Source organism: Helobdella robusta, assembly GCF_000326865.2.
Source record: "Helobdella robusta unplaced genomic scaffold HELROscaffold_1, whole genome shotgun sequence".
NCBI lineage: Eukaryota > Metazoa > Annelida > Clitellata > Rhynchobdellida > Glossiphoniidae > Helobdella > Helobdella robusta.
This window is the reverse complement of record NW_008703570.1, coordinates 6680350-6706972: the sequence shown is the minus strand read 5'-3', so window position 1 is coordinate 6706972 and position 26623 is coordinate 6680350. Positions and strand designations below refer to the sequence as shown.

Sequence of the window (26623 nt, the reverse complement as noted above, 5' to 3'; positions counted from 1 at the left end):
TTTGATAAAGTTCAATAAATCATCAAGTTAAAACTGCCTCTGTAAATAATAATTCTTCGAAATTGAAAATGTGTATAAACATTCCTGAGACGATCTCAGAAAAACTCTAAAGCTTAATAACATGGGGATTTTCAAAAATATTTCTCTTTCTGACTGTAACAAAAAGTTTTTAAATTTCGTAACGAAGAATATTGTAAGGGATCTTAAAATATTAAAGAATACAATTCCAACTCCAACAAGAGTTCGCTGACATTCTCATTTGTTTCACAACTTAGTTGTATGGATAACTCCTTAAGATGTATGGGTGCCTTTTTATTTTTATGAAAAAAAATTATCGCTGACTGAAATTTTATAGTTTTCAAGTAGTTAAAAAATCAAAAATAACACCGATAATAATACCTGCAGTTTACAACATTGGCAACAATGCGTTCCTGCTTTTAAGTACAAAATGAACATGCGTGAAAACGATACAAATATTTTTAGAATGAGAAAGGGCTTAGTACTTCGGATAAATTTAATAATTGATGAAATGTTTTTTGTGGTAGCTTCAGATTTGTGAAATAATCGATGAAATGTTTTTTGTGGCAGCTTCACTGGACTTCATGCGCCACAACTGCCTGCAAGATTGAGATTCGTTGAAGAAATAATTTATTTATTGACAAACAAATTTGAATTCAACGATTGTTCGGAATTATAAAAAGTTAATAACAATACAGTAGCGGCAAAAATTTTTTCAACCTGAACATCTTGATGGTCCTAACTGATTCTTCAAACTGACGTGCTTTCGTGTGAGCCTCTCTTATCACCTGCAATCATGAGAAAACATAAATAGATGACGAAACAAAACAAACGACAAATAACTAAACATATACTGATTAAAAGCGCATGTCCAGACAACAAATAAAATCAACACAGAATTGCTGAACCACAACAGCATGACCCTTGATGGCATACAACTCAACCACACTCTACCAACTTGATCGGGAATGCCAGCCAGGCGAGCGGCGTTGAATCCGTAACTCTTTGGACAATTGCCTGAAGACAACTTGAAGAGAAATGTTATGGTTTCCTGGGTTGGATCATCGTCATCTTCATTCTCCACCATGCAGGCCTGTGTGTCGTTTCAACAACTATTTCAATAACTTGATTATATTTATATATCATTATGGTTATAATAATTGTCTTAAGTTTCATCTGAGTAATAATTTCAGTAAAGTAACTTAAAAAATATTTTGAATGTTGGAGATCCTATACTGATTTTGAAAACTGATTTTGAAACCGTCATAGAAACACAAACTGCCAACATAACAAATTGAAATGAAGGAAAACACACCATGTGCGCCAGGGAAACATTCCTATTGGATGAAAATCGTTCAACGATGGTGTGGTAATGTGTGGAGAAGAGGGTGAGGCATCGTATGTTGTCCGACAGCTCCTGGAGAACCGCGCTTGCAATCGCATTGCCATCATACGTGGCTGTGCCCCTACCTTCACATTCAAATACCAATCAATCAGTCAGTCAATCAGTTAATCAATCAATCAATTAACGAATAACTCAATCAATTAATAAATCATATTTTAATAAAAAATTGTAACCGAATTAATAACTCAACTGTCCAACCACAGTCAAAAATCGTCAAATGAAAATTTCTTTTAAAAAGAAAATGAATATTTAATAATAAAATAATTAATCATAAACCCAATTCATCGAGGAGAACGAGGGAATGTTTGGTTGCATGTTGCAGAACACACGAAGTTTCACTCAACTCCACAAAGAAGGTACTCTCTCCTAACAAAGAATCATCATCACCGTTCTAACTTTAACATCAACCAATAAGAAAGTTTCTTAAAAATCAATAACTTGATTCTATTAAATCGTTCATCAACCAATAAGAACCAACCAATAAGAAAGTTCACCAACCAATAAGAAAGTTTCTTAAAAATCAATAACTTGATTCTATTAAATCGTTCATCAACCAATAAGAACCAACCAATAAGAAAGTTCACCAACCAATAAGAAAGTTTCTTAAAAATCAATAACTTGATTCTATTAAATCGTTCATCAGAACTCAACCAATAAGCAAGTTTCTTAAAAATCTAAACAAAAATATCAGAACTTTGTTTAGAAAATGGTTGAAATATTAATAGGAACTAGTTGGGAACCTCAGTTTCAACGTGATAAAATAAGCTCTACTTCAAAAAACTACTCCATGTAAAACAAGATAACAATTTTATTTTCATTTCTTTAACCTTTCTTCATTTTCAAAACTTTTACTAAACCGGAAGTGCGATAAAAAAAAAGTTAGACGAGTGACGTGGCAACGAACCTGACATGATGTGGTCGGAGGCACCCAACCGCGTGAAGATCCTGTCCACGGGGGTCAACCTGCACACCTCTGCTGGCACATAACAACCCTACAAGATGTACAAACGTGTGGTCCCAATACAAATTTCAAACAATTAAAAAACTAAAAAGTTTATATCATTAGAAGATTTATGTACTAGTCTGAAGCAGTTCAATAGGGTTCAAATATGTTGTTAAGTGTATGCTATATGAATGTGTGAAATTGAATTCATTCATCACTACTTATAAAGCCCTATAAAAAATAAAATTTTTTACGTTTCCTAGTCACAATCAAAAACAACAGAACTGACCACCAACAACTGGACTAGCAATTTATAACAAAAACAACAACAACAAAGTGACCAACACCAACAGACCAACACCAACAGACCAACATCAACTGACCAACTGAGCAAGCAGGCATATGAGTCCAACTTGTCTCATCAGTGTTGACTTTCCACCCATGTTTGCACCTGTCACCAACAAAACTCGAGGCGATGATGAGGATTCGTCCTTCCAAATATAAATTATAAAAAACATTTTTTTAAATTAATAAAATTAAATGTTAATAATAAATTTTATTGAAATTGTCATGTAGAGATATGCCTATTTTCCTATCAACAAAGACATCAGATATCAACCACCAACAGCTTCGAAAATGGAATAATTTAATAAATTTATACAACTCGATGAAAAACCTCATTTCAAAATATCTGTTTAATTTTGCTTCTTTCTTTATTTAATGTTAATTTTTTTTATTAACCATCCTGATGACAACAACGGTCTTCACAATCGTATAACTCAGAATGTATCTCATGAAACATGTAACCAATAAAGCGGCGAGATAGTGTAATGGTTAAGGTGCTCGATTATGCTTCTGCAGTGACTTGTTTCAAATGCAAAGTGACCCCTGCCCATCAATGTGTGTGATGGAGGGATTCACTAGTATTCACATTCTTCAAGAGTTAATTGAAAGAAATATTAACAAAACTGGCACAATGTTTAACGAATTCTATCCAACATGACATTTAGCGAGGTAGGTACTTGGCAGACCTGCTGACCAATGATGGTATCGTTAGGTATGTAGTCCCCTCCAACGAATGTTCTGCCGCCGATGCATGGATGTCGGCCACTTCTTATCTCAACGAATGACTGTTTCATCAAAAATAATAAACAATAAGGTGATTGGATGATTTGAAAGCAGGAATGGAATAAGTAAGCATGTTAACATCAAGTAAAAACGTTGAGCAAACGTGAGAAAAGTTATTATGTAAGGTGGAAATTATCAGAACAAAAAGTTAACATTGGCATGTTGACGAGTGAGATAATTGTTTAAATAAATAAAGTTCCACCATGAAAGAAAGTGAAACAACTTTATTGTGAGTGAACCAAATAGAGAGAGAGCAGCAAATTGGAAACCTCTTTGAGGTATGGAACAACATTCGGCCTGCACATGACACCATCCGACTGACCGCTGTACACGGACAAGGACAACAGAACGTCAAGCACCGCAATGCACTGAGTTGCTTCGATCCATTTGTTGTAACTATTTCATGATAGATTATTTTCAAAATATTAATCCTGAATTTCAACTAACTGCAAGAAATTCGAAAAACACCAACTGCCTGTCGAACTGGTCGAATATGCATCTCATGGTGTCCCTCTGCGCCTCGTCCCTCCTGTCCTCTGCATCCATCAGCTTCGCGAACCACCTCTTTATCTCTTCACTTTGGTACCTTTTGAAACCTTACAAATTATTTGGCGTAATTTATTAATAAGTTGAGCATAACTAGTTGGGTGAATATAATATTTCCATTATTCAAATTTACATCAATCAACTAATGTATAGAATGCTAAAACAGACAGTCCCAAGTAAATGAAGAAGAAACATGCAAATGAACCAAGAAGTGAACGAAACATGTGAACAAACAGTGAAACAAACAAACAAATAAACAACTACTCACCCTTCCTCTGTGACGTCACTTCAAAATCATCCGAAATCTTACGACAAAATGCTTCAGGCACTTCCACCTGATATCTGTTGCGTGCCGTACCAAAATATGTCAGTGTCTGGAAAATTTTGCAAAGTAAATGAACCAACCAGTCAAATGAAAGGAGGACACAAAAATTATATGATTTCAGTTATGCACAGAAGATAACCAAACACAGTCCAACAGAACAAACCTTGCAGCCAAGTTGCTTCTTCAGATGATCCAGCAGACCATTCAACTTGTCCTCAATACTTTTAATGTCATTCACAGCACAATCATAATTCTTGTTCACCCCTTATGAATGAATTTATTTATAACTAATAAATCTCTTCCTGATTTTATTCTTAAAAAATTTCAACAGTTGCAATTGCCTAGGATCATATATTGTCTTGACATGATCAACTTCATTAAAAATATCCATGGAATGAAAGAATAAAAATAATAAAAGTCCACAAAATCCTTATGGCTATTTCATTTTCATCTTTTAGTTCATATTTTCCAATTGACGAGCCAAAAGAAAATGTAACGAACCTAACATGGGCTTGATGACGCCAGCAGATCTTGCTTTCTGATGATCAAAGGCAGACTATGAAGAAAATGATTCACAATAATGAATAGAGATGGTTGATTGATTGATTGTTAATTTGAAGAACGTTTGAAGTGAACCTACATCAAAAAAATCCAATGTCGGTTTGATGTTGGGAAATCTGCCGGCCCCACGTCCAACCTGGTCATCTTCACTTTTCATCAGCACACACTGCTTCAATATGTTGGACCTTGTCAATCAAATGTGGTGTTTAGTTTTTCGTGTTTCAGATGAGATCATTACAGATATCTCTATTTAATGTTCATTGAAAATAACATGTCAAAACTTGCTGATGGAAATGAAGGCATTAACTTACACAACAAAATGAAACATCAAAAATATCAATATTAATCAAAAAACCAGTTTTTAAATAATTTATAAAATAGGCGTGCCAACTTGAAGTCCGAGGTGGAGTTTGAAAATTTTTTAATGATGGAGAGTGTGGTTCTGAAGCCTTCAACTGTTTGCAAGAAATCTTCAATCTTGCGTTTGCTGCATACATAAAGTGTGTGCAAATTAAATGTGTACAATTGTATAAGTTGACAAAGATGAATGTTAATTTGAAATCCAATATTAATAATTGTAGAACTGTAGAATCTAAAAATTTCTTTCAATCCTTAAATGAAATTCAATGAAAATTCAAATTACCTATAAACTACATCTTCAAAAAATACAGCCCTGCTGTCTGGGTGGTTCTTGTTCCTCTTTGAAGAGCCAAGGGTATGAATTCTGAAAAATGAAATTACTATGCACCTGTTTTGTTGTATCTGTTTAGAAATTATGCTGCAGTTGTTAGCACAGAGGGAGATTATTGAATTATTGGACGGTGTCGAACGTGTATTTATTATATAAAAATATGCCTGGCGTAGAATATGCATCTATTATTCATTATAAGTATACATGCTGTAAGAGTATCAGAACATCAGGCAAACAATTTTTTCAATGAAAACCAAACTATAGGTGATCAAATCTAGAAAAGATCACATTTATCAAAGTATCATTGTGCTTGGGTTTTAGTGGCCACACTTTAAAAAAATTACTAAATTTTGAATGCCAGTTGCATAAAATATTTAACTTCAACATCACCGCAAAACATTTCCAATAAAGATTCAACTGACTTATTAAGTAATCTCTCCAAGTCAGGCAACTTGGCCAGCAGAGGAACTATGGAAGCTGTGACCTCCTTAACCTTCATGAGGTCCTCCATGGCATCCAGTCGATCATTGATGGATGACACATTGCACAAAGGAGAGCACAACCATTGCTTTATTAAACGTTTGCCTGTGACGAGAAATTTAATGAAGCAAACGATTAAAAAATAAGTTTGAGATAAAAGCAATAATTTAAAATGAACTTTTGAAATGAAAAATTGGAAAAACAAACCAAACGCAGTTTTGCAGGAATCAAGTTTTTGGAGCAGAGTGCCTTCAATTGTACCATTGCTGCTGTTGACCAACACGTCCAAGTTCACTAATGTCACCCCATCCAACACCTACATCAATTTTTTCAAATTATAAATAAAAGTCTACATTGAATGTTACATATTTCTTAAAGGTATAGTGAAACTTGACTGTATAACATAGAAACAAAATATAAATTTACCAGAAAAACAGTAAACTGGAAACCAACCTGAGAACATCTGCACACGCAAACACAAAATCACAGAGCTAACAGTAAGATTGTAATGAACAATTAGATAGTTAGTTGAGCAATGGAAAGAAAATTGAAACAACGATGAAAACAGCAATAAAAATATCAGCCACCATTCTTTTGTTAGTGCTCTCAACGGACTGTGAGGACCTATTGCACTGACTGGAATAACTTTCATCAGCCGCATCTTCATCAACATTTGAAATGTTGCCATGTTCACTCCCACTCCTGCCATTAGTTTGTTCGGTATTGTAGTCAACAGGCGTGTACAATTCAAAAGACTTCAGAGAAAGCAACTCTTCATCCATGAGACAACGGCGAAGGTACCAAACGGTGGCACCTAGGGCCGAAAGCGCCAGCTGGAAAGTTGAAGATGGTGTCAAACGAAGGGGGTCATCTGGTGAAAAAATTTTTCAGCTCATATTTGACAGGAAATGACATTATGAAAAGAAATTTTGAAAAATCACAAAAATAATGTCATAGAAACCAGGATCTGTAAGCTTGTGAAATATTTCAGGCCACTCTGTCTTATTATCAACACCATCAGCATTCTCATCATCATTGTCATCATTTCCAGCAGGGAGAAAATATTTCAACTCGTGAAGCTGCTTCAACGTTTTTGTGGCATCCCAAAACTCAGTGGAAGATTTGAGTCCTTCCTTGAGGCACTGACTCAAACAACCATTGAATATCATCTTTGTCTTCTCTGATAACTTGCCTTTCTCATACAGCACCTTAAGAAGATATAAGACAAATAGAATGCAAAAGTATTAAAGGTGGCTCATAGGTCCTCGTCAAGATTGAACCTATAGTGACTACAATAACAAAGTGGACACCTGGACAGGTGGGTGGTGAGATGCCAGTGTCCTCAACCTCGAGCCGTGTCTGTCATCTTCAAACTCGCCTACCTGAATGATTCATTTATTGTAACAATAACAACAGGTTAATAAACGATTATTTGTAATGAATTGGTAACAATTTGGTATTAAAAGACTGATCTAGACGGAAAATAAAAAAAAAAATCAATCAAAAGTTGTACAACCAATAATTAATTCAACTACAAATTGGTCATTTTCAAATATAGAGAACATAACAAACAAATTTACTAACATAAAATTTTCCAATCATGACATCCAAAAAACAAACTCCATATGTAGATTTTGAACCAACGTTCTAACAAATGTTAAAAAATAAATGTTAAAAATAAAAATTTATTAAATATTTATTAAAATAATTACAATTTTTAATATGTTAATAAAATTGTTAGCAAAAAGATAAAAAAATCTGACCTTTTCAGCGATGGCCAAAAGAAAGTTGTGATTGGTTCCTGAGCAGTCTCCATCAATAAAACTCGATCGTTTGGTTCCTTTCGATTGCACGCTACATATCTCTCTGCGAACTACTTTGTCGATCTTACTTGAAGATTTTGCTATTGGGGTGCAAAATTAATTAAACATTCTAATTTATATAACAGTTTCAATTCAATATTAAAAAAATATTTTGAAAAATTTTTTCCACAAATAAAAATTGCAGTCTGGTAATTTACAATTAAAACATTTCATTGCCAGCAAATCCTCAAAATTAGAAGAGAAGAACTGACTTTGTTTGCATCTCTCCTGCATCTGATCGGGTGTTTCCGTCTGCTCAACACGAGCAACTTTGTAGCCCCGTTGAACAAGAATGTCTGAGTATCGACCGTACGATATCTCGGGAAATCCACAGTGGGCATGATCACCCTGTGTACAGATGGTACTTGTATAGTTAATGACGCTGTAATGATTCGATTCAAAAATTTTAACATGAAAGTGTTCATTATTCGTTGAAATCTGAAGAGTTGTTGGTCAAGTAATCAATTCCAGAGTGTCACAGAAGAAACAGTATCTTATCTTTTGGGTCTATGAATAGGACCTGTGGAAAGCGAAGGTGCTGGTATGTTCAATAAAGTTGTTCAAACTATTTCGTAAGATCTCCACCAATCCAGCTGATGTAACCTTACATTACAGTCTTAAATCGTTATATGTAAAGTGAAAAAACATGTCACTTCTGTCATCATAAGTAATTTATTTGGCTAATTTTTACGCAACCACAATTATAAGCGGTGGGCCTAGCCTTTGATGATCCAACATCACTCACAAGGCAGTGAGGGTCAGTTTAATGTCATAACCAGGATGATGTGTGGGGTTGAAGTGAAGGGTAGGAGGAGTAGTACAGAGCTGATGTCGAGATGGGACTGAATGAGGACATTGTGACATTGATAAGGAGATCGAGATTGCGGTGGTATGGACATGTGTTGAGAAGGGATGAAAGGGTCGGGATTAGGCGAGTGATGGAGTTCGAGGTTGAAGGAGTGATAGGAAGAGGTCGTCCGCGACTGGGATGGAGAGAGCAGGTGGAGAAGGACAAAGTGAAAGCGGGGTTGGGTGATACTGAGGCGAGTGACAGATGTGAATGGCGTCGAGGGGTATTTCGGTTTCATCATAGGTAGCCAAACGGCAACCCTCGATGTCGGAGAAAATGTCGTCTAAACGTGTGTTGTTGTTTTGTTGTTGAAGAACCATGATGTATAATAATAATTCAAGAATTCAACAACTCACAAAATAATTTACAGAACGCATTTTTTATTATGATCAATATTTACTGTTAATAATAAATTTTCAGTTCATACAATGAAAGCAACACCAAGGGCAGTTTGTGGTGACTAACAGTAAAAAATACTTAAATTACAAACATGAACTATGCCCAAACCAGCACAAGAAAATACTTCAAAATACATACTATATACATAACACAAATAGCAATGTTTAATTAATAACACCTTCATGAAGAGCAAGCCTAATTCGTTGACCGCAATGACTGCATCCATGTGAAACAGTTCATAAAACTTTCCCATCTTTCGTTAAAATCAAAATAATTAAAATAAGTGAAACAATTTCAAAAATAAGAATAAATGAGTTTCAGTGGACCTCAACAAAAATGCTCAAAAAAAGACACAAACACGAACCTTGAAGAAAAGTAAAGTATCAAAATATTGACTCTTCAATACCCACCATTGCTTCATGGCCTAGAAATGAATATCACACTGAATGAACTATTAAACGATGATCACATTGTGGCAAACAGTCTTACACTGACGAATGTAATGAAATTCTAACTGGGGTTTGCTTGTTAAGAAAATCAACTGGCACGTAGAGAGTTTTAGGATCATAATCAGGATCATCTTCCTTACGTCTGTTTGCGTCCATGATGTAGGGAGGTTGCAGAAATTTGAAAGATGTGTGTGGGAATGTTCGTTGTCCGCTTGAATTTGGTGATGTTGTTTGTGCAGTTTTAACCTGCTGATGTGGTTTTGTGTGTGTGTGTGTGTGTGTGTGTGCGTGCGCGCATTGTGCATAAATAAATGTATGTGTGAGCGAGCGTTTGTTTGTTTGTATGTATGTATGAACGAAGAATGCATGTATAGATGAATGTATGTTCACATGTATGTATGGATACATACGTTTCTGTGATGTAAAATGTATGTGTGAAATTATGTATATTCATGCATGTTCATGTATGTTCATGTGCATGAGTGAATGTATAAAAGTATTAGTGGCTCACAGATTATGTTCAGTATGCATTCATGCATATATGGATGAACAGTCAGACAGTTCAGTATCAAATTAAAATGTTTTCATAAAAAATATTGTCTTTTTAATAATAAATCACAACAATAATTCTTAGACATGAAAATTAAATCATGAAATTCCTTCATTGTTTAATAATAAAGTTTTTTATTCTGGAAAATTATTGAATTTTGAAGGTTATTTAGTTGGTTAGCATGATAAATGAGATTCAATGAAACCAAACCGATTCTGGTGAGGAAAAGGCAAACAATTTTGATTTTGTAGTTTGTGAGACATTGAAAGACTTATTAAATGCAGAGACTTGAGTCTTTCGGTCCTCACTATCATCACACATATCTATCTTCATGTCATCATCTTTATCATCATCAGTTTTCTTCAACTTTTTAGGTCTACTACGTTTGACTATTTGATTTGGGAAAACTCTTACGACACCTCTTGTTGGCGACTTCTCAACTTTTGATTCTGATTTAATCTTGCCTCCTCTGGAACGCTTTTTAGTCTGAAAAAATTTTAAATGTCAACAATTAATGCAACGTATGCTTGTGTTTTCTGTGCATTGTGCATGTTAAATAATCTCATTTTTCAAAATAGTTCAGTAAACTTTAATTAAGATCTGGTAAAATACGTGTGATTTTTTATGAAACAGCTAAAACTTAGAAGTTTTTAAAATCATAAAAATTTTGCGGCAACTCAAACCAACCAGTGAGGAACAAATTCTTCCAACAATGAAGGTTGAAATAATTGATCATGTAGACTACTTCAAACATTTTAATAAATAAAAATCACATTGAAACAAGTAAGGTAGTTGTATTAAAGTTGTAGACTAACTTTTATAGGCTTGCCGCCATTATCATCATCATCATCATCACTATTGTGGTTGTTATTTGTTTCATCACTGTCACCTTCACTAACGCCATCATCCGTGGAATCTTCTTCCGTTGATGGTTGGAATGATTCTTCGTTTGAGTCATCTGCCAGATTTCATTTTAATGTAACCGGTGGTGAGAACTAAGCAAATCAAATATTGCAATTCGTGAAAAAATTATAGTCATGTGTGAGGTGTGGCATCATGCTATTTAATGAAATTCATGATGTGATGTGGCAAAAATAATACTCAATAGAGGTAGTATAAACTCTAGTAACATTTAATGTGGTTTAAACTGAATTATAAACGAATACCAGTTAAACATTTATGCAAAGTACTTCATAATTTTAGTGCAAAACTTAGTTCTGCCAGTTTTTACAAAGCATGCTGTGTTTGTTGTGAGACTTGTCATGTTAAATATTTAATTACAGGCATGTCAGACTGTATGCTGATTTGTTCATGCAAGTTCACTCCCAAACAACTAATGATTCAGTGTTAGTTTTACTAGTAAGAAGTTGAGTACAACTGACCTAAATATTATTTATTTTTTATAAAAATGGGAGAAAAGTGATTGAGCAAAAATAACTTTTTAAATATACATAGAAGATAAAACCTTAAAAACGATTCAGTCAAAAGAAAAATATAAAAATTTTGGTGGGCCATTTTATTGACAATTTCACTCCTGCATTAATAATGTCGATTATTAATTAATTAATTATGTCGATTATTAATTAATTAATTAATTATTAATAATCAACAAATAATAATAATTTATAATAAATACACAGATCACAATCACAATCATACCTCCAGCCTCTTCTTCTTCATCAGAATCCATAATTATGCGACGACGTTTGTTCTTGCCAGTGTTTCGTGTCGACTTTCGCTTTGGAGTGCTCGAGGAGCTCATTGATTCTGAATTTCCTGGCTAGATAACAAAAGATTACTTTTAACTCAACATTATTCATTTTCAAAAAAAGTATTGTAATTCAGCAATTATGATGTCACACATAAAATGACAGCTTGGAACTTACAGCATTCTCTTTATCATCTTTGCCTTTCTTAAGATCTTCAAAAAGATTTTTTTTAAATTTATTTACACTGTACTATCAATAGAAAAAATTAAAAATTAACATTTAGAGGCAAATGATGGTGTTTTATTCTCCTCAGTAAAGGAATCATCATTAACTTCCTCCTCACCATCCGATGAATCGATCGTGACAACCAACTTATCCCGAGCCTCTACGCTGACATGGAGGGCTTTGTCAGCTTCCTTTAGAGCATCCTTCCATGCAGCCTGGTGGCAGTGCAGAAAACCTCCCTTCTGGCAGTCCTTTGATGATGAACCAGTGAAAGGCTTTATAGACCTGGTCGTGTGAATGTACTTTGAATTTATTTCAACTGCTCAAATCTGGGATGGTTTTCATTATTTCAATTTGTACTTTTACACATTATGCATGTATTTCTATCATTCATTGGCTGGAACTTAATAAAAAATAGTCTATAACAATTTATAAAAAGCAGAAAAATGATCTAATAGGAAATAATTCTTTTTTTATTTTTGACATCATAGTTACATGAAAAATGATTTTGATGCTGACTACTCTGAAACTCCAATCCAAACCTTGGCAAACACTTCCAACTACAGCACCTTGATTGTAAAATAGCACATAAAATTGAGTTAAAAAAACAACTTACATCTCTTTAACCCATCCTCGACTTGGTGGACTGCCAAAAAATTGAACATGAATCTTCATGGTTGCATTTTCTTTTTTCCAAAATTTACCTTTCAAATTCGGGCATATCACATTTAATTATGCCTTCAAGTAACTAAACAATTAAACCTAATTAAATTGAAAGAGGTGAATAATGCTAAGGAATGAATATAAATTGCAAAGTTCATTTTTAAATTGTTAATTATTAAAATGATCTTAAAGACAAAAACTGTTAAAGACAGACAACTCTTTAATATATTTCAAGTCAACAATTCACATGAAACTTGAAAATCAAATCAAAAACGCAATCTTAAGTTCAATTTTTTAGCTTTAAATATTGACTGCAGAAGTTAACTTCTGATTATAAAAAAAAACCTACTTATACTCTTGATTTAACATTAGATTAGCATATTCGACTAGGCAAAAGCTAATAAAAAAAATGGCTTATTATTACAAAACAAAGGTTCATAGAGAAATTTAATAGAAATAAGTCTCCAAGTCAAAAAGGCCTTTAATCATTACGAGTGTTTTGTTTATTCAACAATGCACCCATTCACTTGTCTAAAATAAGCAAACGCCGTTCAACAAACATTTCCTATCCCTGACACTAACCAACCCACAATTATTACTAAATATCATTATATAACCTTAAATTTAATTAAAATTATTTAGTATTTCATATGAATTAGCATTTAATTTACTATACTTTATTTTATATTCTTCCATAATAGCTTAAAACTGAACATTTGCTAATGAACATTTGCTAGCTTTTCCAGGTACACATTTGCTACATATTTTCCAGAATGGAAATCTTAACCTGCATCTTAATAATGATTAGAAAAAGATTTGACTTCAACACAAACATCAAACAAAAGCTAACTGATGGTCGAAAAAGACAAATTTTGCTAAAAATGGAAAAAAGAATAACTAAGATTACCAACCTTCTTTGCAATGCTTGCAAACAAGGCTAGGCCACCATGGATGGCCCTGCATCTTGGCCCACACCAAATCCCCTTCATTCACTTTCAAGTCTTTGACAAAATGAAACAAACGTTTGACAATAATTAGCGTAAATAATCTTCATTAAAAAAGAAAAAATAGAAAAAGAAAACATGCAACTGCATGTGCAACGGCAACAAGCAACACACTCACTTGCAACAATTTCTTCATCTCTCAATTTTGGCGCGCTAGCTACTTTGTCAATTTCGCTGTTCTGATCGGACTGTGACGTTAGTGCACTTCGTTTCTCAGAAGGTGTTTTATTAAAATAAGAAAATATTGTTTTCATTTTTTTATCGGCAGATTTGGGGGTTTTAGCCATTTTGAAGTCTAAACAGTAAACACAATCAATCAAGTTAAACTTTAAGCAGAATAAAAATACCCACCAAAAGTTAACCTAACCTGTCAATGTGAAAATGTGCTAAAATTTTTGTTATTCTGTGAATCAAACTCAGAAGCGGAGAGAAAGTATTGTAACAACGTTCAAGCTATGAAAGGAAGAAATTCAAATTGTGAATATAGAACGTATAAGATGCATAAGTTGTTAATTTTATGATTTTAACCATGTATTTATTTATTATTATAAATAATATAATATAATATATTATGATATAATATAATATAATAAAAGAACAAAGAATAAAATTCTTACAGTCATGTAAGTATTAACTTTTAAAACTATTAATCATATAGTTAGAATAAAAAAACATGTTTATCGCTGTGCAACTTTATTTATTTGATAATATACAGCACCTTGATCAATAAATCAAAGCCGCTTTAGAAACAACGGGAACCAAGGCATTAATGCCGACCTTGTTTCGTTTATAATTTTATTTTGAATCTTCCGAGTTTAGCCATTTGCTTGTTGAATGAACGAAATGTTTGGGCCTACAAGATGTACAATAAATTATTATTAAATCAAACTAGTCGATGGGGACAAAAGCAGGGCTCTAACTTCAGCAGAGGATGTAATGACCAAATCTTTTTTTCAACCGAATTAAGAAGGAATACAATGTGACCAACATTCAATTATTTGTTTTAAAGAAATCAAGTCTGCGTTTGGCTGCATACACTGGCAGGCATTGTGGAAAACTCTGTAAGCCGAGCCCACTTCACCAAATTTAATAGATCCTATGCCGCTACGTCTCAGATAACTTTTTAGTCTCCGTCCAGAATTGTCTTAAAACTTCAGTCAAGATGCCTCTAACAGTTGAATAGTTTACCATGTCATCTGCTTCGGAGAGACCAACCCAACCACTGAAAGATATTCAAAGCTGCAACCACTGAAAAATTCAAAGCTGACGTGGCTGAAGCAGATAGAAGTGGATCGGGAAATGTTTATTCTAAGTGTGTGGTATACATTGATTGAGTCCAATTTAGGTAAAACAGCAGCAATTAATTACATGAACGAATAATTTGATCTTAATTTGGATATGTATACGTAATGTGGGGATTGAAGGAATGGAAAATGCAAGTCAAGCGTTTTTGTCCATTCCTTACATTCCAATTTCTAATATTTTCACCATATAAAGATATTAAAAATTGTTTGAAACATAAAATAACGAATAAATTAGCATGGAATTGATGATTTTTGAAAATAAATACAAAGTTTAAAAAAAACAACATAAATGCCACGCCACTAATATTATTTTCACAATGATTTAATCATTCAATTTAATATATTTATGAAAATTTGTTTCCTATGCAGTTGATTATAAATGAAACGTATATGTTGAATGTCTATATATAGTTCGTTTATTTTTTATTTGTTTGGCAGACAGCGCAGTTTTTATAAATGTAGTTCGGACCTTTGGCGCATGGCAAATCGTTAAACTTCATTTCATTACCATCTATAAACATTTCAACGCAATCTTCATTATTGTAAGTATTATCCGGTTGATTTTTGGCCCAATTTTTAGTTATAATAGCATTTCTGCAATGACCAGTCATATGTTTTGATAGTTTTGAGGGTTTCCAGACAAATACATTGGTGTCGTGAAGTCTGTGACCTGCCGTCCAGAAACTGCCTGATGATCTGGTGCTAGTGCAACTTTCTATTACATTTGTTATATTACAATAAGAATAAACATAATTTTAAAAATAATATATTAATAAAATTTTTAACATTTCGTACATTTTCTTGTGTGGATATGAATTAAGGTATAGTTAACGTTTAATGTTAGAAAATAAATTAAATCATTTAATGTAACAAATCACTACAGATTGTGTTTGAATAATTAAATGATAATCATTATCATAACCTCGGAAGTTGTCCATCAAGTACTTGGTCAGTTTGTCAAAATAGGTTTTTGAATTTAGAATAGCCAAGTTAGCTCCTAGTTGTTTGCATGTTTCAAATGCCTTATTGCCTGTTTGACGTTCTGTGACGACTTTCACACATTTATTCAAGATGTTTCTAAATCCGTTCGGGCACTTTTTTGCTGTTTGAAAATTAAAAATGGCAGTAAGCAATCGTGATCGCTATGCCATGGTGCAAAATAAAACAATAACTGTGGTTGATGATGCTAACATTAATTTAAAAAATATCGTGTTAATGCTGCAATGGTTATCGATTTTGGAAATATAAAAATAATTTTAAATATGATGTTGTTACCATAGAATTGTAATCGTTTTTGTGAAGTTGATTTGAGAATCAATTAATAAATAAATCGATCAATTAGTTTATAAGGCGCTATTTCCGCGATGTTCAACAGCGTTCCTCAATGAATATTGCAAACAGATGGGTCTTGAGATCCGCTCTGAACTTTGCAAGTGATGGAGAAGTAGTCAGAGAAGGAGGTAGAAAGTTCCAGAAAAAAGGGCTAGAAAAAGCAAATGCAGATTTAGCAAAAGAGTGTTTAACACGAGTTTAGAAGAAGTGAGAACAAGAAGATGATCGTAGACCTGGGCGTTTATGTTCAATTAATATATCTGATAAGTACTTAAGAAATAATTTAGATTGAGACTTATACATGAACGTGCAAATTTTAAAAATTATTCTATATTTTATAGGTAGCCAGTGCAAGAGAACAAGATATGGAGATATATGAGAAAAGAAAAGAAAGGGGCACGAGCAACTAGACGAGCAGCAGAGTTAAAAGCTTTACTTTATGGATAGAATGTAGAATCAGGAAGACCATAGTAGAGCGAGTTACAATAATCAATCCTAGATAAGACTAACGAAGTAACAAGAAAGAGAAGAGTAGGATCGTCAAGAAAAGGCAAAAGTTTTTTTATTCTACCTAGATAAAAGTAAAAACTTCTAGCAACACTATTAATCTGAGAAAAAAGAGGAGACGATCTAGAATCAAAGATTAAGACTAGACTACGAAATTGTGAAAAATATCAAGAGTTTTAGGATCAGGTAAGATAACAGAAGGAATAGTAATAGAGTGTTTAGATTTATTAAAACAGATTAATTCAAATTTAGAAGAATTAATTTTAAGACACAGAAAGCCAGACCAAGCGGTAATTGAAGAAAGACATAAGATAGATTATGAAGAACACTATTGGGAAGGAAACATAAGTGAAGTTACTGTTTAGCATTAGGTGAAGTTACAGTTTAGCATTATAGTTAAAGCTGAAAAGAAATAGCACCATCTTAATTTAACCATGTTCAGCGATGCTTTTCAAATTTCTAGACATACATAGATCTTAAAGGCATATGTACAAAATGCATACGCTTGAAAAAAAACAATAAGGTTATGATAGGTGAAAAAACAATTTACTCTGAATCCAGGTTATTGACAAACGGGACCTTACTAAAAGCCATACCTTACTAAATACGAATAAAAAACCGTCAATTATACTCCGTTAGAACCTCGCCCTACAACAAAATCCCAATTGTCATCATCATTACCTTCGGAATAATCGCCATGATTTTGGAGGGGTGATGGCTTAGCGATTAAGGCCGCCTGGTGCTGGTTAGCAGTGCGTGCAGTTACCGGGTTCAAAAATGTCAAAAACATTTCCGCCTATCACGTGCTTCGTGTGTGAAGCATCGTTTAGCATGTATTCGTATACGATGTTTGTGTGCTGTTGATTCTTCCGAACCTAAAAAAATTGTAATAGAATTTTTTTCTATCATCATCGTCGCCATCAGAATTTTTTATATTTTTCTCAGCAAAAATATTATTTGAATTTTTATTGGAATATTCATCCTAGCGCATGTCAGAAGGACGTTACAATTTTTCATTAGGATTTACATCCGAAATATATTCGGTGCTTTCTTTAGAACTATCGCTACAAGCACCTTCGTTGACGTGTTCACCTAAATTTTTTCAAAAATTTAATTGGAATTTTCTTTTAAAGGTTTGTTGGAACCTGCTCTGGAACGTTTTGTGATATATTTTCTGAGGTGTGTCCCAGAATTGTAGTCAAATTTTTCATCGGAACTTTCATCGGATTTTCTAATGAAACCTACATTTAAATACTTTCTGGTTCTACCAATGTTAAGTTTTTTCGAATTTCTGTTAAATTTATTACCTGAAGCATCGTCGGAATCTTCGTCCTCGAAATCTTCGTTCTCGAAATCTTCGTCGTCGGAATCTTCGTCGTCGAAATCTTCATCGTTGGAATCTTCATCGTCGGAATCTTCGTCGTCGGAATCTTCATCGTCGGAATCTTCATCGTTGGAATCTTCATCGTTGGAATCTTCCTTGGAATTTTCATTGGAATCATCATTGACATCACCAACGTCTTCGTCCGGACTGGCCTGTTTTTCGTAGAAAAACCAGTAAGCTGAAAAGGTTAAAAATAAAAAAATCAATATTTTATGATATTATGAAAAAATAATAGTTAAAAAATATTCATTCAATTTTTACCTTTGACAGCTGATGTAAAAACACTACAGACAACTAGAATTGAGATGATTTTTCTGAAAGCGGACATTTTGTTATTTTACCAATTTCTTTCAAATTTCTCCACTACGGCATTTATATGCTTTTATATTTTCCACGTTACCGTGTTTGTCTTAAATTCTATAATTGAATTTCTTAGTTGTTCTTGGGAAACAGAACCCATTATGCAAATAATCCTGAACCAATTATGCAAATGATTTTCCCAAATGCATAATATGGGTGGGTGATTCAATAACGCATACATTATTTTAAATATGAGCTCGTCGTTGCCACGTTTTTATATTATATACATCACATTTTTGATAAAAATATTTCTTAAACTTTGGCTAATGAAACTGGAATATTATGTCTTACGTACTAATTAACAATTCCTATTAAACTAAAACATTTTTACAAATACTTTACAAGAAATTAAATGATTAGCGTTAAGTACTTTAACTATGTGGCGTTAAGCCGCTAATGTATTTATGTTTTTAATCAAAATTGTCTTCGCTCAAACAATTCGAAAATTTGTCAACCAGACAAAGAAAGACAAATGCACTCAATGTTATATCATTTAAATACATTTGTAAAATTTGACGGACGCCGTCAATAATAATCGATGAAACATTTTAATTTGTTACTTTTAACTTGCCTGAATTTATAAAGAATTTATATAAGTTCGATGTTGAAATTTTCATAAACAATGCCTGGCAAACACATTTATTCTTTCATTCACCACAAGGCATACAGTCTTATTCGATCTCCGCATATTCAACTTCATAACTTTTATTCACTTATTTGATATGTTGTTGATTATGAGTAAACTTTGAAAATGAAAAAAAAATTTATTCATATAAGGTCGCAAAGCAATAAGACTGCATAAGCATATATAATAATCGATAGTAATAATAATATAATATAAATATAATAATAATCGACCCATAAAAAATCATTGCATTTTATTACTGACCTATGACTTTATTACTCGCTCTGAACAATCAATCCATGCACCACTGTTTAAAGGATAACAAATTTTTTCGATGCAGCTGCTGAGAATCTACCTGGCGTGAACAACGCAGTGGAAGGTTGGCATCGCCGATTCAATGAAATAGTTGGAGCACATTATCCAACTATATGGAAATTAATTGATAGCTCGGGATCTGAGCAGAAGTTCAATCAGGTAGCTATCGAACAAGGTCGACAACCACCCGCCAGCAAAAAAATTTACAGAGATGTTTCGATCAGAATCGCGGCAGCTGTATGGCAACAATGCCATGATTAATAATATTGATAATTTACGTGTTATTGCACATAGCTTGAATTTCAATGTTCAGAAGTTATGGAACCTATCATATTTTCATGTAAAAATTTTCTTGTAAATTTTGTACAAACCGGGGATCACTTATTTTTATTGTAAACCTGATAATTTTGAAAATTTAAACATTATTCCTTAGAACATCGTTTTATTTATCGTGTTATCAAATTTAGTTCAGTATGTACATAGAATTTAAAACCTTAGAGTAATGGCGACATTTTTAGCTTTTCTACTTTATAACTACCTTATTGTCTGGCGGTCTTTTGTCCGGCGGTCTTTTGTCCGGCGGTCTTTTGTCCGGCGGTCTTCTCCTTTAAAAAATCCAAATATAACATAATGGTGAAGTATCAACAATTTATTGAACAAACTGAATAGGCAGCACTAGAAAGCACAGCATGCCATTCAACCAATTAGCAGTTTGATTGGTAGAGTTGATTGCTCTCATTCTCTTTAGTTTAAATTATATAGATTGGATAGTGCAACAAATAAAATTTCGTTGCGTAAGAATCTCATCTTGTTAACACTCTGTAATCGTTGATAATAAATTATTAAAAACCTTAACAAATTGGTTAACAAAATTCCCTTTGCTTATTTCAAATTCAAACATAACATAGGTTAATAACACAATTTCTAAATTTTAAATTTAAACGAAACATTAATTTAAGAAAGCGAAAACAAACGATAAGTACAAATAGTAATACGCCAATTACCTCTATTACCTTCATTATAATTTGCTAATTACCCGTTAGCGACTGTATGCCACCTTTATATAATATATATATATATATGTATATATATGTATGTATATATATATATATATATATATATATATATATATATATAGAGAGAGAGAGAGAGAGAGAGAGAAAAGGCATTTAATAGGAACATAAATGAACATAAATTCTACATAAATGAACGCACCCTGTTGAAATCGGTTTCTGGGAATTTCCAAATGATCTAATGGCGGCTACTTTGCAAGAGTTGTTTAACTCGCTTGAAAGTATTTTGCAGATTTCTGGAAGCACAAACTTAAATTCAGTTAATGAAATTTTAGATTTGATTTGTTCAACTTGTTTGACCAGTTTGTCTCCAAAAGATACTGGTTAATTATTATTTATCAGCCCAATTTTTGATAGTTTTGTTTTTAAAAAAATCTATTTTTTTTATTTTTCCAACCTCCAACTATGGTCCGTTCTAGCTAGCTAGATTAAAATAGAAAGAAAAACGTGTTTGTGTGCTTTCTTAATGTTAGTTAAATTTAAGTAAATCTAACCAGGCATTTGGCCTTAAATCTAGATTATTTTTTCTGGCTGTGGTGGGTTTGTTTAGATTTATGGTAGAATTTTTTTTTCAAACTACAATCTGCATATATTCATATTCATTGTAATGTCTAATTATATATTATATCTACTAGAGTTTTGCAGGGTTGTGTTGAAAAATAAATGGGATATATAATGTAGTTTACAGAGCTGGGACACTGGTATAACAACACACGTTTAGACGACATTTTCCCCGGGATCAGAGGTTGCCGTTTGGCTACCTATGATGAAACCAAAATACCCCTCGACGCCATCCACATCTGTCACTCGCCTCAGTATCACACAACCCCGCTTTCACCCTGTCCTTCTCCACCTGCTCTCTCCATCCCAATCGCGGACGACCCCTTCCTACCACTCCTTCAACCTCGAACTCCAACGCTCGCCTAATCCCGACCCTTTCATCCGTTCTCAACACATGTCCATACCACTGCAATCTTGATTTCCTTATCAATGTCACAATGTCCTCATTCAGTCCCATCTCGACATCAGCTCTGTACTACTCCTCCTATTCTTCACTTTAACCCCACACATCATCCTCACCATAGCTCTTTCAGCCCTCTGCAGTACACTTTCTTCCTCTCTCCTCAACACCCAAGTTTCACCACCATATACCATCGCTGCTCTCACACATGCTTTATATACCCTCCCTTTCATCTTCACTGACCATTTCTTTCCACACAATACCCCACCCAGTTCCCTAAATTTCATCCATCCCACACGAACTCTAGCCGTAACTGCACTCAAACATCCTCCATCCGCGTTCAGCTTATCCCCTAAGTAAACAAAGCTTTCCACTCTTTCATTACCACCACTCAACCCTGTCCTTGCGTCCGTCCCATTAATCACACCATGAACACATTTCTTGCATGCCTTCCACCTTTTTCAGTGTCCCCCTCACACCACTACATCTCTTATGCACCCATTTCTGACATCCTATACACAATACCGAGTTAGCCTTCACTCTCCTGTCACATTGTTGGGACACTGGTATATTATTATTATATTATACAGCATATCTCTATCTATATAGAGATGGTGTGGGATATGGAAGGGTAATAGTAATTGTAATGGTCTTCCGCAATCATTTTTTAATTATTAATTTCAGAATGGGTTGTTGCTACTGTTTTCAATGATAGAAACGGCTTACTAAAGGTTTTGAAGGTCCTGTGCAATTTATCTGGAGAGGTTAAAACAAAAAATCTTTTTTTTTCTGACTCTCATAATTGTCTGTTGTACCTTGAAGAAATGTTAAAATTAATTTTTGAAAATTTATACGACTTCTATCTACTGTTGTCTCATGTTAATAATTTTGAATTATGAATAATAAGAGGTTCCTTTCAACATTTGATCATCAGTTTGATAGTGCAAGGAGAAGCATCTTGGAGTTTTTGATTGAATTAATTGGCAAGGCCTCGTCCGCTTGCTCTGATCACTGTGTCACATTGAAGGTCTCATCCCTGATTCATTTTTAAGAAGCTCCTATCTTTAATGTCTCTCATGATATTCTCATTGCAGGATGTGTGCATTGCAACATATTTTAAAGAACAGGCTGCCAGGATGAAGGGTTTATCATTGAAGCTGCTCTGTTCGGTGAGCATTTTAAACAATTCAATACATGATGGTTTTTTTCTCACCCCTAGTTTTGCCTCATTCTCAAAATATTGCACAAATTTGAGTTGCTACCACTTGCACTTATCACTTGCTATGCACTGTTGAAACAGAAGCACACTACAATCAAACATTATTAAATTTGTAGCTGTTGTGGTTGTTGTTTTCCAAGTGTAAATTTTCAATTGAACTTTGCTTTCAACCTTATTTTATATCTTAAAATTTGATTTTATTTTCATTTAATTTAATTTTCTCAGACTTATAAAATTGTAATCAAAAAATTAAGGCAATCAGAGTGTGCCCATTGTCCAGTGACATTGACCTTGAGGATGCAGTCAAAAGGTTACTGGAGGAAAGCATGAAACCTCCATCTAAACTCTCCTCTACTGGTTGCTTATCATTTTTTCTCTAACTTCTTAAAACTTTATGAATGAATTTCCATCCATTTTTTTAGTTGTTTTTTTTATTGTACATTTTTCGCCATCATCATTTTTGTAACGTAATTTGTCACCATTTGTTATTTCAACTTATTTCACTTTACAGTCGTATAAAATCTTGTGGTAATAGTTTTTTATACATTTCTCCCTCAAAGTCCGTTGTTACATATATGAAGTGTTGGGCGCCGTGTCCGAGTTGTTCCCTCATCATGTCGTCAAGTACGAGTCGAAACTTTTTGAAACGTTCATGAGGAACATCAAAAATGAGGTGTGTTACCTACCTGGCTTCAGTTTCTCAAAATAATTGTTATGTTATATTTATTATATTATATTTTTTATTATATATTGTATTATATTTATATCCAACAGATGGATTCAAAAAACAAGAAGCCTGATATGAACATAATAAGCGGTTGTTTGCAAGGGCTGACTGGTCTTCTGTCCAACTTTCCCAGACTAGATGATGAAGGTTTCATGTATACTTTGATGTTTAATAATTTCATTCAGTTTTATATTTTGTTATTCATTCCATTTTATGCTCATAATATTGCCTCAGTGCAAATTAGCTTTGTCTTTAAGTTACTGCTTTAAAGTCTAATGTATTGTTTATCATGTCTATGAATTGTTTAATTGAGCAGAGAACAAGTGCATTTTTAATTATCTGGAATATTCTTTCAACTGCAACAGTTTAAATGACTGATAATTTTTGACAATATTTTTCAACTGAACTAATTGTTTTCAATGCATTTATAATTATTTTACCAACAGATAAGAAAAATTCCTTTGACATATTCCAGTACACCGTGAAAATATTAGAGCATGAATACCAAAGGTATGACACTCCCAAGTCAGCTCTAAACCTCATTAAGAAGCACGCTCAACAGATCAGTGCATATTTGTTCGAGGACTGCGAGGTTGTCTTGAAAATTCCACTTGTTTATTTTATTTATTGACTGCAGACTGGCATTTTTGTTGAAACGGTGCTAACACATATTTTTCGTCGTGACAACTCTTTATGCCTAATATTTAAATGTAAAACAATTACATTAATATTAACACAAAACAAAATTTAACAAACCATTCGATCAGAGAGTGTTCAAAGTGTTGAAACGTTGGATCATCCATTCAAATAAAGAAATGCGTCATCTGGCTTCAGAGGCGTTTGAAAGTTTCCTCAAACAAGTTCGATTTCTGATTTGTAATATTAAAGAATGGTTATTATTCAAAATTAAAACGTCCTACCTCTGGGGAACTGGGTCTCTGGACACTAAACGAAGATTGATTGATTGATTAATATTATTCAAAATTTGAACATTTGAACTGACGATAGAAAATTTTTGAGTTAGTGTTTTGTTTTCTAATTTGAACATTCATTTTCTATATATTAATTTTAATTTGATATATTTATTTATTTATATGACACAGTTCAACGAATAATGCAACGTTGAAAAATGTTTGAATAATAACAATGTGCATGCCCGCAGGTTTCAAACATCCTCATTCAGCATGGCAGGGGATCGAGCAGTGATGAAAGATCGTTAAGGGTTTGTTGGCTCTTGATATATGAGTTGAGTTTTTGCTAGCATTTGTTATACCAGTGATCTTGTTGCATGTAGATGCTGGTGAAGGAGCTGCATGATAACATCACCTCAACCAACATTTCGAACAAGGAGGTGTCCTGCGCCATCAAAGGATTTGGAATCCTGGCTGCTGTTAATATTTTTATTTAAAAAATTGTTTTTCAAGTTCTATTGTGAAAGAATGTAGTTGATCAGTGAAAATTATAATCTCCTATAAAAGCCTTGCAAGATGTTTATGTCAGAGGAAGATGTGCATGTCATGTTCAAGACATTCCGGATCAGAACTGAACAGCTTTATTCTGAGTTAGACATATTTTCATATCGGTAATTTCTTTTTGCATATTGCATTTGCGTTTTTGATGTTTTATAATTTTGTTCATCTTCATTGAAATAAATTTTAAGAAATGTTTTAACATTTTAATTGAAGTGCCTTTGAATCATATGATGACGATCGCCTGATGACTTTACCATATTACCTTGACTCTTTTGCATGCATTATCATGGAACTGCAAGAAGTTTGTTTCCTTCTTTATACACGTATCTACAACAATTATGCTCATTTATCTAAAGCTTGCCCAAGTCTTCTGCTGCTATGATGTACAAAATATAGAACATGTCATTGGTGAATTAAATTGAGAGATCTAAAAAAGTTTTTGTTGACCGAAAGATAAAATTACATTAACAGATTCCAGATGATTATTTAACGTTTCTGACAAGGATGACTATGATAATGATATCATGTTGTCCGAAGCTCCACACAAAGATTCAAAGATACGCGGTGACATCTGTGTACAAGGTCCTGTTGGTGGTCAGTAGGAAGGGCAGTCGCGGAGCTAAAGTCGTTAGTGAAGTCGGTTGGTGGCCGATTCGCTAGTTCAGATGTTCAGTTAATTATTAGTTCACTGAAACTTTTTTTTTGTATATAAACTTTTCAGTGCGTTCGCCTCATTAAAATTAGCAACGATAATAATTTTCTTTCTCGGAATGTTTAGTTTATCAAACGGCCATCAGAACGTGCTCCCACCCCGTAAAGTTGCTGCACACTCAACAACAGAACCACGTGGCTTCGAGCAATATGACGGATTTCACTGATAACGTCATATCATATCTCAGCTACATGACTTTCTGGAATTTTGTGCTGGATCTACCAAACATTAAGGTTTTGTAAGATGTTTCACGCTAAGAAATATTCTTAAAAGTATGCATGGCCTAAATATTAAATATACATATTGGGGTCTCATAGAGAGGAATTTGAAATAAGTATTCAATTTAAAAGTTTCATCCAGTTGTACCTCTATTAAATTTTCAACCAGGATTTGAATCTCTCCAGCACGATTGACGAACGCACTGAACTGCTTAGCAACATCTACGCCGAGTTCACTGCCTCCGTCATCAGAATTCTCTTCAAACTTGACCTCCATTCAGTTCAGGTGAATATAGGAAGCGACCTTTTTGCATTACTTTATTTCTTTTTTTTGATTCAGTTGATGCTTCGTTTTATTTCAATCAGGACACTTCATTGGTGATAAATGATTTTCAATATGTGTTTTAGTTCTTATCTTTCTCTCTCTCTCTCTCTCTCTCTCTATATATATATATATATATATATATATATATGTATATATATATATGTATATATATATATATGTTGGTAATAGACCATAATTTTTACAATATTCTATAAATTCTACCGAATGTTTGGCGTTAATATGTTTGTAGTTCGTTTTTTCGATTTTTCTCACTAAAGTTT

At 33.4% G+C, this 26623-nt stretch overlaps 3 protein-coding genes across 3 annotated transcripts; all 3 read right to left on the bottom strand.

Annotated features, from left to right (window-relative positions):
- Positions 1-291: 291 nt before the first annotated feature.
- On the bottom strand, positions 292-14095 carry HELRODRAFT_187909 (hypothetical protein; the record flags this gene model as incomplete). Its single annotated transcript, XM_009011015.1, has 35 exons — positions 292-617; positions 739-806; positions 977-1111; positions 1334-1488; positions 1700-1789; positions 2328-2415; positions 2750-2857; positions 3398-3496; positions 3764-3890; positions 3967-4090; positions 4309-4414; positions 4529-4629; positions 4867-4921; positions 5006-5111; positions 5318-5413; positions 5570-5650; positions 6040-6202; positions 6305-6413; positions 6685-6968; positions 7059-7305; positions 7408-7479; positions 7682-7744; positions 7861-8000; positions 8172-8397; positions 9387-9461; positions 9573-9632; positions 9724-9903; positions 10496-10693; positions 11023-11165; positions 11867-11987; positions 12094-12128; positions 12260-12426; positions 12758-12845; positions 13716-13805; positions 13927-14095. 35 exons carry the CDS (start codon positions 14093-14095, stop codon positions 548-550), a joined length of 4239 nt encoding a protein of 1412 aa, XP_009009263.1. The 3' UTR covers positions 292-547.
- Positions 14096-15528: 1433 nt separating this feature from the next.
- On the bottom strand, positions 15529-17741 carry HELRODRAFT_159100 (hypothetical protein; the record flags this gene model as incomplete). Its single annotated transcript, XM_009011014.1, has 3 exons — positions 15529-15827; positions 16035-16214; positions 17633-17741. The coding sequence occupies 3 exons, from the start codon at positions 17739-17741 to the stop codon at positions 15529-15531; spliced, it is 588 nt and encodes a 195-aa protein (XP_009009262.1).
- A 213-nt stretch (positions 17742-17954) lies between these two features.
- Positions 17955-18663, bottom strand: HELRODRAFT_159099 (hypothetical protein; the record flags this gene model as incomplete). Its single annotated transcript, XM_009011013.1, has 3 exons — positions 17955-18043; positions 18097-18513; positions 18597-18663. 3 exons carry the CDS (start codon positions 18661-18663, stop codon positions 17955-17957), a joined length of 573 nt encoding a protein of 190 aa, XP_009009261.1.
- Positions 18664-26623: the final 7960 nt, after the last annotated feature.